The following is a 12,557-nucleotide window of genomic DNA, read 5'->3' as shown; positions in this document are numbered from 1 at the left end:
ACTCCAACGTTATTACTACATGAGATGAAAGAACTCTATTCTAATTCTTCTGTTTCCAAAGATGATAGGGAAAGGCCGCCCCTTAAATTTGAGACCTAAATTTTAGTTCAGCTTGAGGACTCGCTCTAGTCTAGATATTGGCTGTTTTTCTCTTTTTACTCAAACTCACTAGATAGGTTGGGGTTTTTTGTTTTTTTGTTTGTTTCACATAATAGCTCACAAGTCAAATTATACAAATCAGGGTTTCTTTGAATTTAGCCCTAGTATATATTGTGTTGAATTTAGCCCTAGTATAATTTAGCCCTAGTATAACCAAGCTAATAGTCAACCCAAATTACAACACAATTATATTTATTATGTATAGTTTAACAAAAAAAATTTGCTTACAAATTAACTGCAAGTATATCTTTGAAATGCATATGTCACATCTCAAAGAAAAATAGATTAAATTGTCTTATTTTGGATATTAGAGGGGAAAGACACTTAACAAAGTCTGGGGAAAGATGATTAACACGCTTACTGACTCTCACGGGATGTCAGTTAAATTCTTTTACATCCCTCAGTTAATACTGAGTCTTGTTGGAATTCAAACTAAACGCATTTGTTAGCTCTCCCAATGTGGGGCTTTATGAAGATCTTTCATGTTTCCTATTCTCTTTTACATTTATCCAAGGTACAAAGATTAATTGCATGAGGTTCCCTCCATTTTTATTTTGTAATTCTATACTTCTGGCCCTTCCCCTCCCAAAAGGCTACTTCACATATCCAGCAAAATGTTGTAAGATGTCTGCCCTCCTCCACCCAGGACAGAGTCGATCATCTTTGACACCTGCTTAGTCTCCTGAGTCTGCTACTGAGTCTAATTTCCCTTATTGGCAACACCACTCACCAGGTCAGCTCTACAGATTCTTTTTAGCCTAATTCAGTCCATTCTTTTCCAATAAATGTGTATATCAAGATAACTACATCACTATATGTTTGCAGCTTGATATGCTTCTGTTTAAAAAAACATTCTTGAGCAAACAAAGATCAGTTTTTTTAGTTGCGGGAAACTGGTTTCAACCTAGTTGTGGGTGTGAGAGCTTACGTATCTTAAGCTCACTGTTTTCAGTATCAGTTTTAGAAACGGGGCCTCCATTCTGCTCTGGGAAGTGATGATATTTACTTAAACCGAATTTTTAAAAATTTACTTTCTTAATAGATAAATTATTCAACAACAACAAAAAAAGATACAGTTAATAGTCTCCTTCCCATCCTCATCTCCCAGCTGCCCAGTTCCCACATTGTCCTCCAGTGGGTAACACTGTTCTTGGTGTGTAGTGCATCCTTCCGGAAATTTGTTATGTAATAATGGCAAAAAATAAAAATAGAATATTATTTCTCCTTTTTGCACAAAAAGTAGTATATACACATTCTTGAACTTTTTTTTACCTAATATATCTGATATTTTTTCATATCACTATGTAAGGAGCTATCCCACCCTTTTTTAAAAAGCTACCAAATATTCCATGGTATGGAACTACCATAATTTTTATAACCACTCCCTCCATGAGTGATGTTTTTAAATTTTTACTATTATAAATAATGCTATGATGAATCACCTCGTATAGACATTTTGTGCAAGCATATCTACATATTTAATTTTAAATTCTTAAAATTAAAGGGCATTTGAATCCAGTAATCTGAGAAGTATAATCTCAAGATTTTATGAAGCACTAGCCTGCAGAAGGAAAGAAACACCAGTTTGTGCTTTGCTTTTCAATCTTTTTGCCCATATTCTTTTCTTCAGACTTTCTAATTTCTGCTGCCCTATTTTTGTACCAGGTTTGTCTCTTCTCAACTACAAGATCATTTTCAGCAACTTCCAAGCTAATTCTTGGCTACTTTCAGTATCTTCTTTCCAGAAATCTTAGAGTTATCCAAATAAGCATAAGAATCTGATTGAGAATTGGGTAAAACTTTTTTCATACCCATACCACAGAAGACGTTAAATGAATATATCTAAAGGGCAGTAAGTTTTGCAAGGTCTCAGTGATTTATGTTACGTTAGTAAAAGCTCACCATTTCTTCCATTTGGTGCTACAAAACACTTATTTCAAGATCTCATATTACATAGTGATACCATGCAATCCTCTGCTTGACACTCAAAAAATTTAATACACACACCTTTTTTCTTTTCTTTCTTTTTTTGTTTTTTGGTGGGAAAGGTTAAGTTATAGTTTCAGCCCAACTTCACTGAGTCAGAAATTTCCTTTGGAAAGGAGGGGTTTTTATTGCTCTGTGAAATTCGTCAAACTAAATTAAAAGTCTCTGGATGTTATTGGTTTTTCTCATAACAAATTTTTGACACCTCCTTTTCCCCTTTCCTCAATATTTGAGATTTTTTTCTATTGTGCATGATAGAGGAATGCTGCTAAGCTTGCAAGTAATTAACTTGAAATTGTTTTGAGTAATTTTGCTTTTTTGGCTTTTTGTACCTAATCAGAATTGATGTGACTGAAGTGCAAATCTTCATAATAATCATGCATTTGCTGGCAGTGATTGGAGGACCACCTTTTTGGCAATCTATGGTAACTCTGTTCACATTGTGTATCCCATGTAATGTATGTTGTCTTTTGCTTGTGTTTCTAATATAGAATAATCCAGGTAAAGGGTAACATCTAAAAATATGTTATTCTTTTTGAAAATCAAGAGTCACAGCAATGATAGGACACAAACTTCTCTTAGGGCATGGTGAATTTTATTACTTGAGGTACGAGGTATATTAGGTACAATCAGGGCCATTTTTAAAGGCTGTCCGAATTATTATTTGTCATCCTGTTTTACAGCTGAGGAAACAGCAAATAGTATACCAAGTTAACCAATGACAAGATTACACCAGACCTTTTATTGTCTTTTTTGAACTCTCTGAGTCTACTGGTTTTTCTGTCATGTGCTTAAAGATGAATAACAAATTTGGAATAGCACATTAACTAACTCTGGCCCCAAAACAGAACAAATATTTATTGAAATCAATACCATAGGGATTGTTTTAACAAGCTAAGACACGATTCAACCTGACCCGAAATATAGTCACCCCTACAATCACAATTATTTCCCACAGACTTCTGAAAGACAGAATATAATATGCACAATATGGAGATCAAGAACAGGTTCTGGAACCAGACTACCTGAGTTTCTCCAGGCTCCACTGCCTACTGTGTGAACTTCATCTGTTACTCAACTCTCTGTGGGTTAGTTTCGTTTTCTGTAGAATGAGGACAATACTAGCACCTGTCTCATCAGGTTATTTTGTGAATTAAATGAGTAAATACGTCTAAAGTACTTCAAACAGTGCCTATCAAATGGTAAGCCCTTAATAAAAGCTGTTCTTGCAGGTGGAATGACTCCTTCCAGATTGGAGTCAGAGTAGTCTGTACTCCCTGGCCCACCCAGGTAGCTGCTGCTCACTGCTGCCACCACCCATTCAGAATAGAGGATTTGTAATCTGGTGTGATACTAACCAATAAGACTTACTACTCCTTAATGAAAAGAATTCTTATAAATCAGATTAATTTTCAGGTATAGAGGAAATGTACTGAGCAAGAGTTTTCCCTTACCTAAGTCACTTAGTGATGGTAAATTAGATCTGTGAAGTATAGTTAATGTACTTTCCTGAGTATTTAGTACCAGGAGTTGTTTAATGCCTTTTGTTAGGAGAATAAGCTTGTGAGGTAGATGAAGGAATAAAAATAATCCATTGTCAACCAGGAAACTATTCAAAAACTATTTGAAACTATTAAGTCATGTACATAATATTCAGGTTCACATCTTTTTTACACATTAGTCTCAAAAGCCAATAGGGTCTGTTGTGAAATCTGAGATTTATAGATATCACTAGAGGATTTTATTATTTTTGTTCTCCACCAAGTTAAATATACTACATTTTAAAACAATTTAGCCATAGAGGAAGTTTTTCTTTCCCTAAAACTAGATCACGAAGTCTGAAGCCTAACCCCACTTACATTTTTTATATCTCTTGACTATATTGATTATTTTCAGAGGATTTGTGTTTTATGCCAAAATCTACCCCCTCCAAGATCATTTTGAATATCTTAAACATATATAAATTACCATAGTTTCATCATACCAGTAACAAAAAGAAAATGGGATTTCTGGCTTGATTATTTAAGAACAAATCAGCATCAGGTATATACACCTAATCTTATTAGTACAGAAATACATAAAGCACTGTTGTAAATGAAGTTATGTATACATTGACGATACACATATCCTTATTTTTTAGGTATTGCCTGGCAGTAATTTGCTTCAAGTATGCTTGTTGCCTTTTTAAATTAAGATTTATTCACATGATCTGTACATGTACATCATAGATGTAACTTTTTTCTTTTAAAAAGATCAAGTATTTTGTCCTGTCTTCATTGATAATAAAGATAACAATCATCTTTTTTTATTACATATTTTAAAAAGTAATCTGAGGAACTCTCAGATCCAGGACTGGAATGGAGTTCCCAGACCCAGCAGTCCAGTTCCAGGATCAGTGAGGTCAGGTTGCAGTAAGGAAACAGGCTCCCGGCCCCTGTCTTATGAGCATCACTGGTCCTACTGGGACCAGCATTAGAAGGGAAGGACTTTACATCACTGGGGCTATTTGGAGGCTGAGAGAAATAGTCTGTGTTCTTTCAGCAATTCCCAGCACAAACTCACATAATTGACCTCAAGCCACTACATTTCTTTTCTTTTTTGACTTGGCCCTATAGGCTAATTGCCAAATATGCTGTTCTGAATTATATTACGTTGGTTTAGGAAGGATTACTACATGTAGTGATCCCACTTGTGTGCCAAAATGGAGAGAAGGTATTTATTTAGGGCCCAGTTGTGAAATATTCCTCTCTTTTGAGTTTGAGGGCATAAAATGGAAATTGCTTTCCAAATATTCATTAAAAAGCTTTAACTGATATTTAGAAAGCGAACTTATGGTAAAAACAAAAGTAGTGCAAATGTCTTCGTAAAGCTGATTCTACAAGATCAGCTGTCTCGCATAGGTAAGTGACTCAGGTCCACTGTATGTGGATTACCCATTTCTTGCTGCTTTTTTTGTTCGTTTGTTTCCAAGAAATGAGTTTTTACCAAAGGTGATAGGTAGTTTTTGTTGGTTTGGCTGGATTTTTTTTTTTTTAATGAAAAATGATTTTCATATGCAAAAGTCAGTACATGGTTTACATGTTGCAAGAAACAAAACAATATATTTTTTGTGTATTGCTTCCCCCGAAAGAATATATCTTTTTGGAATGTCTTGGGACTGCCTTCTATCATATCACTCTTTAAAAGAGTGAAGGGGACCCACAGATAATCTCCTCCAGATTTCCCTTCATTTTGCCTCAGATTTTCTGTTAGCTAACTACCTTTTTCCCTCTTAATGTGGGGCAAGGTGTAACTCTGTACTCTCTCAAAATGGTAATTCTACATGGCGAGCAAGAGGGAGATCTTCCTTCGACAAGTGTATATTGAGCACCTACAATATGCAGAGTTTTAGAGTGAATATAAAAATCAATTCAAACAAAGTCCTGCAGTCAGGAGCTTACGTTTTGGTGTATATAGCTATCATATATGAGAGAAGTGAAGAGGGTCCTAAGAATGTTCTGAGTCTGTGCTTGCTTGCTTGCTTCCTTTGTGTTCCAAGCCATTTACTAAGCCTGGCTTTTCTAATGTTTCTGTTTGTTCTCTCTCTTAAAGGGCCACAATTTCCATGCTCCTATAGCATTTTCCAGATTTTAAATACAGTTGTGATGCCTTTTAGTTCAGCTGGCACAGATTACTGCTACACCGGAGTTGGTGCTCATTCAGTACCCTGGCTTGAATACAGGCGTGCAATGGATTAATGCTTTGCTTCTTTTGAAATCTGAGGGAGTGTAGTATTTCGCTCTTTGCTAAACTGGTTCTTTGTCTCTGGTGAAAAAAAGAAACCGGCCAGGTGCATCAGATTTACATTGTGATATTTCTAGTTTTCAGAACTAGAGCAGAAACATCTCTTGGAGTTCAAAGCAACCATGGTGTTGATTTTCTCTTTTATCGAAAACTAGTTTTGATTTGGGTTGTAGGGTTTGGAGATCAATTAGGGAAGTAAGACAGTTATTTAGGATGCTCCATAAAGTTCTGGGCTTGATTTTTAAGTTGACCTATTCATTTTAGAAAATTAAACAATGCCACAGTACAACTTGGAATTCAAACAGTTAATTTCAATTTTTTTTAGAGCTACAGTTTTGCAAGAGAACATAGAGTTGTATAAACAAGAGTTCTTGAGAATTTTGAATAGAGTATCTAAACATTAAAATTTATGTCTCTACCAATTTTACTGGGGTTTTATATATACAAAAAGTAGGAAAATTCACATTTCCTATTTGATTTTAAAGTGTAGACAGATGGCAGCCCTAAAAAGTATGCACAGCCCTAATTAAAATAAAATGTGTTCATTGTAAGAACTCATTGTCTGTTAAACCTTTGTGGGCTTTTGGAATCTTATTCCTGTAGTCATTCGTTTCTGTTATTAGACTGTATCATTCTACTGGTGCTTTCCTTGCCGTCCATATCGGACAAAATTTGAGACTTCAGAAAAGCTAAAAGAGAGGTGTAGAAAGGGAGAGAATCTTAATGATTTTAAATTTTTAATGCAAGTATTTTCCATTTTAAATGACCGATTTGTGCTTGTGAGATGAAATACATGATTCCAATCCGCTCAGACCTCCTTATTTTAGGCAGATTTTCAGTATACTATAAAAATATGTTATTTACTTCTTCCGAAAAGTAAATCCATATGTTAAAATTTTAGCTTCACAGTTGTACTTAGCTTGGTCCTGCTTGACTTGTTTCCTCCTCTGCATGTGCATTCTCCCTTAGGGGCCCTCTGCTTTTACCAGCTGCCCTATCCTAACAATTTGGAGTTGGGAACTCCTGAGTAGAATTTCTGTCTTCCTTTCTCTAGTTTACACATTTCTTTCAATCTAGTTGCAAATATTTCTAGTCTTTTATGCGACATGCTTTCTCTCCATAACAATTAGTAATGAATTACAGATTTAGAGGAGTTTAAAAACGCACAAAGGAAAAGACAAAGTACACTTCTTTTATAAAAACGTCAGAAGACAGCCTGGTTCACTGTCGGCAGATTTCTGGGATGTGTTAGATGAACCTACTTAGCTCATGACACAAATAAATAAAGTTGGATCAGTTATTTTTTTTAAGGATCGGTATCAGAAATGAGATCAACTTCTCTATAGCCTCATCCTTTGTGACTTGTTATATTGTTTATAAAGGAGAGAGAAACTTCCATTAATTTAAGTAGTTACTAAACTAGAGGGAATAGAGAACATACCAGAATATGAATCAAATATTCGTTCTGGATTCTTATTTTAATTTGTATGTATTTTAATTATTCTTTCTCTCTACCTATTAAAGATTCCAATGCTGAATATTCAAGTGAAAGTTTTTCCTGCACTCTGTACTGTCGCAGGGACCGTATTTTCCTGTACGAATTACTTCCGTGTGATCTTCACTGGTGGTGTTGGGAAAAATGGATCAACGATAGCAGTAAGTGTATTTCCAGTGATTGTTTATGCTAGGACCTGGTCTTATGGTCACTCTGTTTTTCATTTGAATTGTTTAAAACCACTCGTTAACTTAGAGTTTCTGCTTTGTCTTAAAAAAAATAATAATATCCAGAACTTTAGTTTTATTTATACATGCATACATTTATATGCTTATAGATGCATATTTTTGTGATGCACGCACATAGCCATACACACACCTTTATATACATATATTTTTTTAAAAAGCATGACCTGCTTCGTCCTGGGCTCTTAAGCGTAAAATGCTCAGTTTGTGCCGAACCAGTCCAGGCTGCCGCTTTTCACTTGCTGTTCTGGTGTCTGTTATAGAAACTGCCGGCCGCCAGGCATCGTGAGGTCTTGAAAAGTTGAGTTTATCTGTCTTACAGCAGATTCAGGTAGCATCTGATCGGTATTGAACACTATTAACTCCTCACTTCTCTTTACTCTGCACAGGGAACAAGTGTCCTTTCTCCTTTTCTCCATATTGGATCGGTGATTACATTAGCTGTAATGATCTACAAGAAATCAGCAGTCCAGCTTTTTGAAAAGCATCCCTGTCTTTATATACTGACATTTGGTTTTGTATCTGCTAAAATCACCAATAAGCTTGTGGTAAGCACGAAAGTTTGGGTTTGTTTGTTATTTTAATTTTAATTTTAATTTGGTTTTATGGCCATAGTTTTCATTCCATAGCTTCCTACACAGTTCTAGAGTTTGCCCTCCTCCAATCAATATCTCTTGACATCAATATGGGAGCTGCTTTTACTCTTCTGTGAAGCTTCAGAATGAGATTACCAGATGCTCCTTGAACCTCTACAATTCTCCTTTCTATCCATAGTTTAATTTGGTTATTTCCTTTATTTGCATTCTTAAATCTCAATCTCTACACTCCAATTAGGCTCCTTTTGAAAAGCATCTTTTGTGGGACTTAGGCGACATGGTATGTCCCTTTGGTGTGTAGTTCTCACACACGCTTTATGTTGCTGGTTTTTTGCTTTTGGAAATTTAACAGATATTACTTAAAAAATTCTTGACATTCGATATCTGAGCAGAATACTGATTTACTCTGTTGCTCTCAGTTGCTCTAACAAGGGAATGCATACATAATTGATTCTCTTATTCACAGGTGGCACACATGACTAAAAGTGAAATGCATTTGCATGACACAGCATTCATAGGCCCAGCACTTTTGTTTCTGGATCAATATTTTAACAGCTTTATTGATGAATATATTGTACTTTGGATTGCCCTGGTAAGTACTGTGCTGTTTTATAAGATAGAAGCTGCTTGTTCCTTTGTTTCAGTGGGCCAGTCCTGAGAGATAGATCATATAATTGTAACGATTTGGAACATCAGAAAACCGTATTTATGGGACTTTGTGAGAGTTCTTGTGGCTTCATCTTTGAGCCTTTTTTTTAATTATTATTATTTTTTACATCATTGTTTATAAATTCTGCCCGCATCGGTGCTTAGAAATTCCATATTTCTGACTATAAAGCAGGAGTTTGCAAGTATACCCTGTGGGCCAATGGCCTATTTTTGTAAATAAAGTTTTATTGGGACGCAGCCATCACCATTCTTTTACCTACTGTATTGTCTATTGCTGCTTTCATGCTACAATGGCAGAGTTGAGGGGTTGTGACAAAGACAGCATTGTCCACAAAGCCTAAAATAGTCCCTGTGTCTCCGAGAGTGTCGATCTTTAATATAAAGGAAAAATTAATGAGGACATTGAGTTTTTAAACCGTATGTAATCGAGGGTGACTCTGAAGAGAACAACATCAGAAGCCACTCGTCTTCATGTCGGGCATGGTGGGGATGGCCGTAGCAGGCCCGAGACTCTCATGGTGTCTTTGCTTCCAGGTCTTCTCGCTCTTCGATTTGATCCGCTACTGCGTCAGTGTCTGCAATCAGATCGCATCTCACCTGCACATACACGTCTTCAGGATCAAGGTCTCCATAGCTCATCCTAATCATCATTAACAAAGTAATTGGTGTTTTATAAGAAACTCATGTTTTCCGTGGGAAAGAATCTGAACATATTAAGGAGAATGGGGTGGACAAGAACAAATATAATTTATAATAATCAACGTTGTATAACTTTTATTCTTTGTTATTGGTAACACTCCTTAACTATCCTGTGTGAGGATGGGAATTTCAGGTCCCATTCTATAAATTGTACATGTTGTCATACAGGGTTTGGCCCAAGAAAGCATGCAGGAAAAAATGCCACGTGTTTGTAATTATCCTGGATTCTGAATAAAATTGTCATGGCGGGGAGCAGATCCCCAGTGGTGGAAATTTCTAATGATGAATATTTGCAGGCCAAAAGGTGGTTGCTTTATAAGTTTAACAAATCATCATCTTTTAGTGACATCCTTGTTTCGTGTCTTCTCAGGCTTTATACTAAGGAGCTCAGCTTGTGGCACAGATACATCCCACTAGCTTGTGAGGTGGGACTAGTGACAAAGACCCTGAATTTGAATTGAAAGGTTTCCTATCTTTACATGGTTAAGGAAGTCATTTTTTTTTTTTTTTTTTTTTTCTTTTTATTGCTCAAGGAATGGTATCTCATGGGCTGGGGAAATCCTATTAGCATGCAGAATAATGTGGTAATTTTGTTGATCCATTTTATTTTTTTAAATAAATATATGATCTGAAAGCCAGCCTTTTTCTCAACTTTATTCAGTGGAAAGATGAACTAAGTTTTAATGTCATTTTTAAAACTTTAAGCAAAATTTATTTGTTCTTTAATAAATAAGAAAATTCGGTCAGCTGCATTGTCGTTGTGTGTCCCATGACCTTTCTACTTTATATAATTGTTTAACTGAAAACTATGTCCTTTTTCCCTTGATAAGTTTTTTTGCTGTAGTTGCCACCCTTGAGATTCTGAGCCTTTTAGGAATCTCAAAGCCTTGCCCCAGATTTTCAGTAAGAAAAGCCCGGGCCTCTGGGAAACTATGGAAAACCTGTATTCTCCTTTGCTGGGTACTCAGTGTTTATACAGCGGGGTCCTCGGATAACGTCGTTTCACTCAGTGCTGTTTCATTATGACGTTGATGCGGTGTCGTAGGAACGTAACTCTTGCTTATATCAATTGGCCTTTGGTAAAACTGGTTTCCTCATACATTGTTTTGCTTGAAGTTGCAGAATCTACTGATGTTAAGTGAAGACGCACTGTACTACACTTTGAAATGAGAACCAGCTTTCCTCAGTAACGATAAACCAGATCTCCTTCATTGTATATCGATAGTTCAGTTGCTTGAATGAAGAAGGGAGACAGCAGAAAGGGCTTAAACTATTGGCTGAAGTGAAGTATCTTGTTATTTTTATTTATGCTCTGTTTCCAAACTCATGGATAAACAATAGCTGATTGCCTTGCCCGGCAGCCAGAACTCTGCTTTCTTGCACTTGGGGTTCCCTCAATCCCATGTAATCTGGAGTAGCAGTGAACAGTGAAATGTTTAATTTCTTTGCTAGACTATGGCAAGAAGGGAAATCTCTCAATATCTTTGCTTGCTAGCAACTTCTCCAGAATCTGGGGTAGAGAAGTATATACAGGAAAAAACTAGGGCAGATCAAGTTTTGAAAGCTAGGACAAAGCGTGCCCGTGTCACACAGTTAACTACTTTTTTGAATGGGGACCAGAGTCTGGATCTTCCGAATCCTGGTCCAGTGTTCTTTCCTATACCATACTAGGTTTTAGTGGGCAAAAGCTGTAAACTGAGATGCTAGAATCTTTTTCAGCACAAATTGAATCTGGAAAACACTCAGATCTTTGGCATGTGCTTCCCTCGCCTCTAGATACCATCAGTGTCATATTAATGGTACATTTATAGTAAACCTCAACTGGTCATGAATCTTCTTGTGATCATATACCTGGTTAGGTATTAAGATCACCTTAAGAAGCTTTAAAATACAGGTTCCCAGGTACTATCTCTAGAGATGATTTGGTAAGTTTGGGAGGGACTTCAAAAAGTATTTTCATAAGTTTTCCAGGATTCCAGTCCTTGTTCTAAAACCTGTTAAGGGACAACTAGGTTTAGGAAACACTGCCATAAACTACCTAAAAAGATTCAACAGCTCTCAGAAGCTGTGAAGAGTTGCAGCATAGCTCTGGGTGGCGTGTGGGGACAGTGGAGCACGTGCCACGTCAGTTAGTTTCTGTGCCCCCAAATCAAATCTTACTGGCTTTAACGTCAATTTGGTAACCCCGGCCCCTGGCCCACACTTTTAAAACATTTGTATTCTTTGTATAGGATTCAAGGGCCTCTGAGGATCACACTGACACACACATTAATAAGATGGAATGTTTGAAAGACAAGATGCCAAAAGTTTCCTGTCTCCTATAGCATTTAAACAGAAGCTGTCAGTGGAGGTGCAGAGGGAAGATGGACTAGGTGACCACTAAGTTCCTTTGGACTTCACATTGTGATTCTGTTTTCTCAAAGGGAAAAAATGTTTATGCAGGGATCCGTTCACCCTTAAAGAGTTGAACTGGGCTTCTCACAATAACAAAGTAGGAAGTAGATCTCTAAAACAGAAGGTTCCAAACCGGAAGTGGTGGGTAGATAGGCCTATTTATGGAAGCAGTGTGATGTTCTTCACTGCCTTCCATCACTGAATTCCTACCCTCGAGTTTCCAGAGGGTACATGCATGCTGCATTCCGGCTAGCAGCCTTTCCTCTCAGGAGTCTGGAGAGCACGCCAGACTAGAACCAACAACCACTGCCCTGTCCCCATTGTTGCTGCTGATACTAGTATCCCCCCTTGTCCTTCCTGTTAGAAGCGGAGCTGCCAACCCCTATAATTCTGCCACTCAAAACACAGCCCCAGAGTTCTGGACCAGTAGGACCCGGTCCTCTACTAGTCCAGTTTATTCTCCCATCTATATAGCCTTGTCTTCCTTGTTCTCCTGCCACCTCCCATGGTGGAAGCCAAAGATACACGTTA

At 36.9% G+C, this 12,557-nt stretch overlaps 1 protein-coding gene across 2 annotated transcripts in view; it reads left to right on the top strand.

Moving 5' to 3' along the window:
* The window catches only part of CEPT1 (choline/ethanolamine phosphotransferase 1), a 31,987-nt gene extending 21,609 nt beyond the window's left edge, over positions 1–10,378 (top strand). Inside the window, exons 5-9 of one of the 2 annotated variants that reach the window (XM_016155563.2) lie at positions 2,486–2,570; positions 7,453–7,584; positions 8,058–8,216; positions 8,731–8,856; positions 9,468–10,378. In XM_016155563.2, the coding sequence (XP_016011049.1) occupies positions 2,486–2,570; positions 7,453–7,584; positions 8,058–8,216; positions 8,731–8,856; positions 9,468–9,587 (622 nt within the window). In that variant the 3' untranslated portion in view covers positions 9,588–10,378. The remainder of the gene's footprint in view (positions 1–2,485; positions 2,571–7,452; positions 7,585–8,057; positions 8,217–8,730; positions 8,857–9,467) is intronic. The other variant, XM_016155564.2, reaches the window with a different exon arrangement.
* The last annotated feature ends 2,179 nt before the right edge of the window (positions 10,379–12,557 follow it).

This window comes from Rousettus aegyptiacus, unplaced genomic scaffold (genome assembly GCF_014176215.1).
Source record: "Rousettus aegyptiacus isolate mRouAeg1 unplaced genomic scaffold, mRouAeg1.p scaffold_m13_p_17, whole genome shotgun sequence".
Classification (NCBI taxonomy): Eukaryota; Metazoa; Chordata; class Mammalia; order Chiroptera; family Pteropodidae; genus Rousettus; species Rousettus aegyptiacus.
The sequence above is the reverse complement of the archived record's forward strand: the minus strand, read 5'-3'. Positions and strand labels throughout refer to the sequence as shown.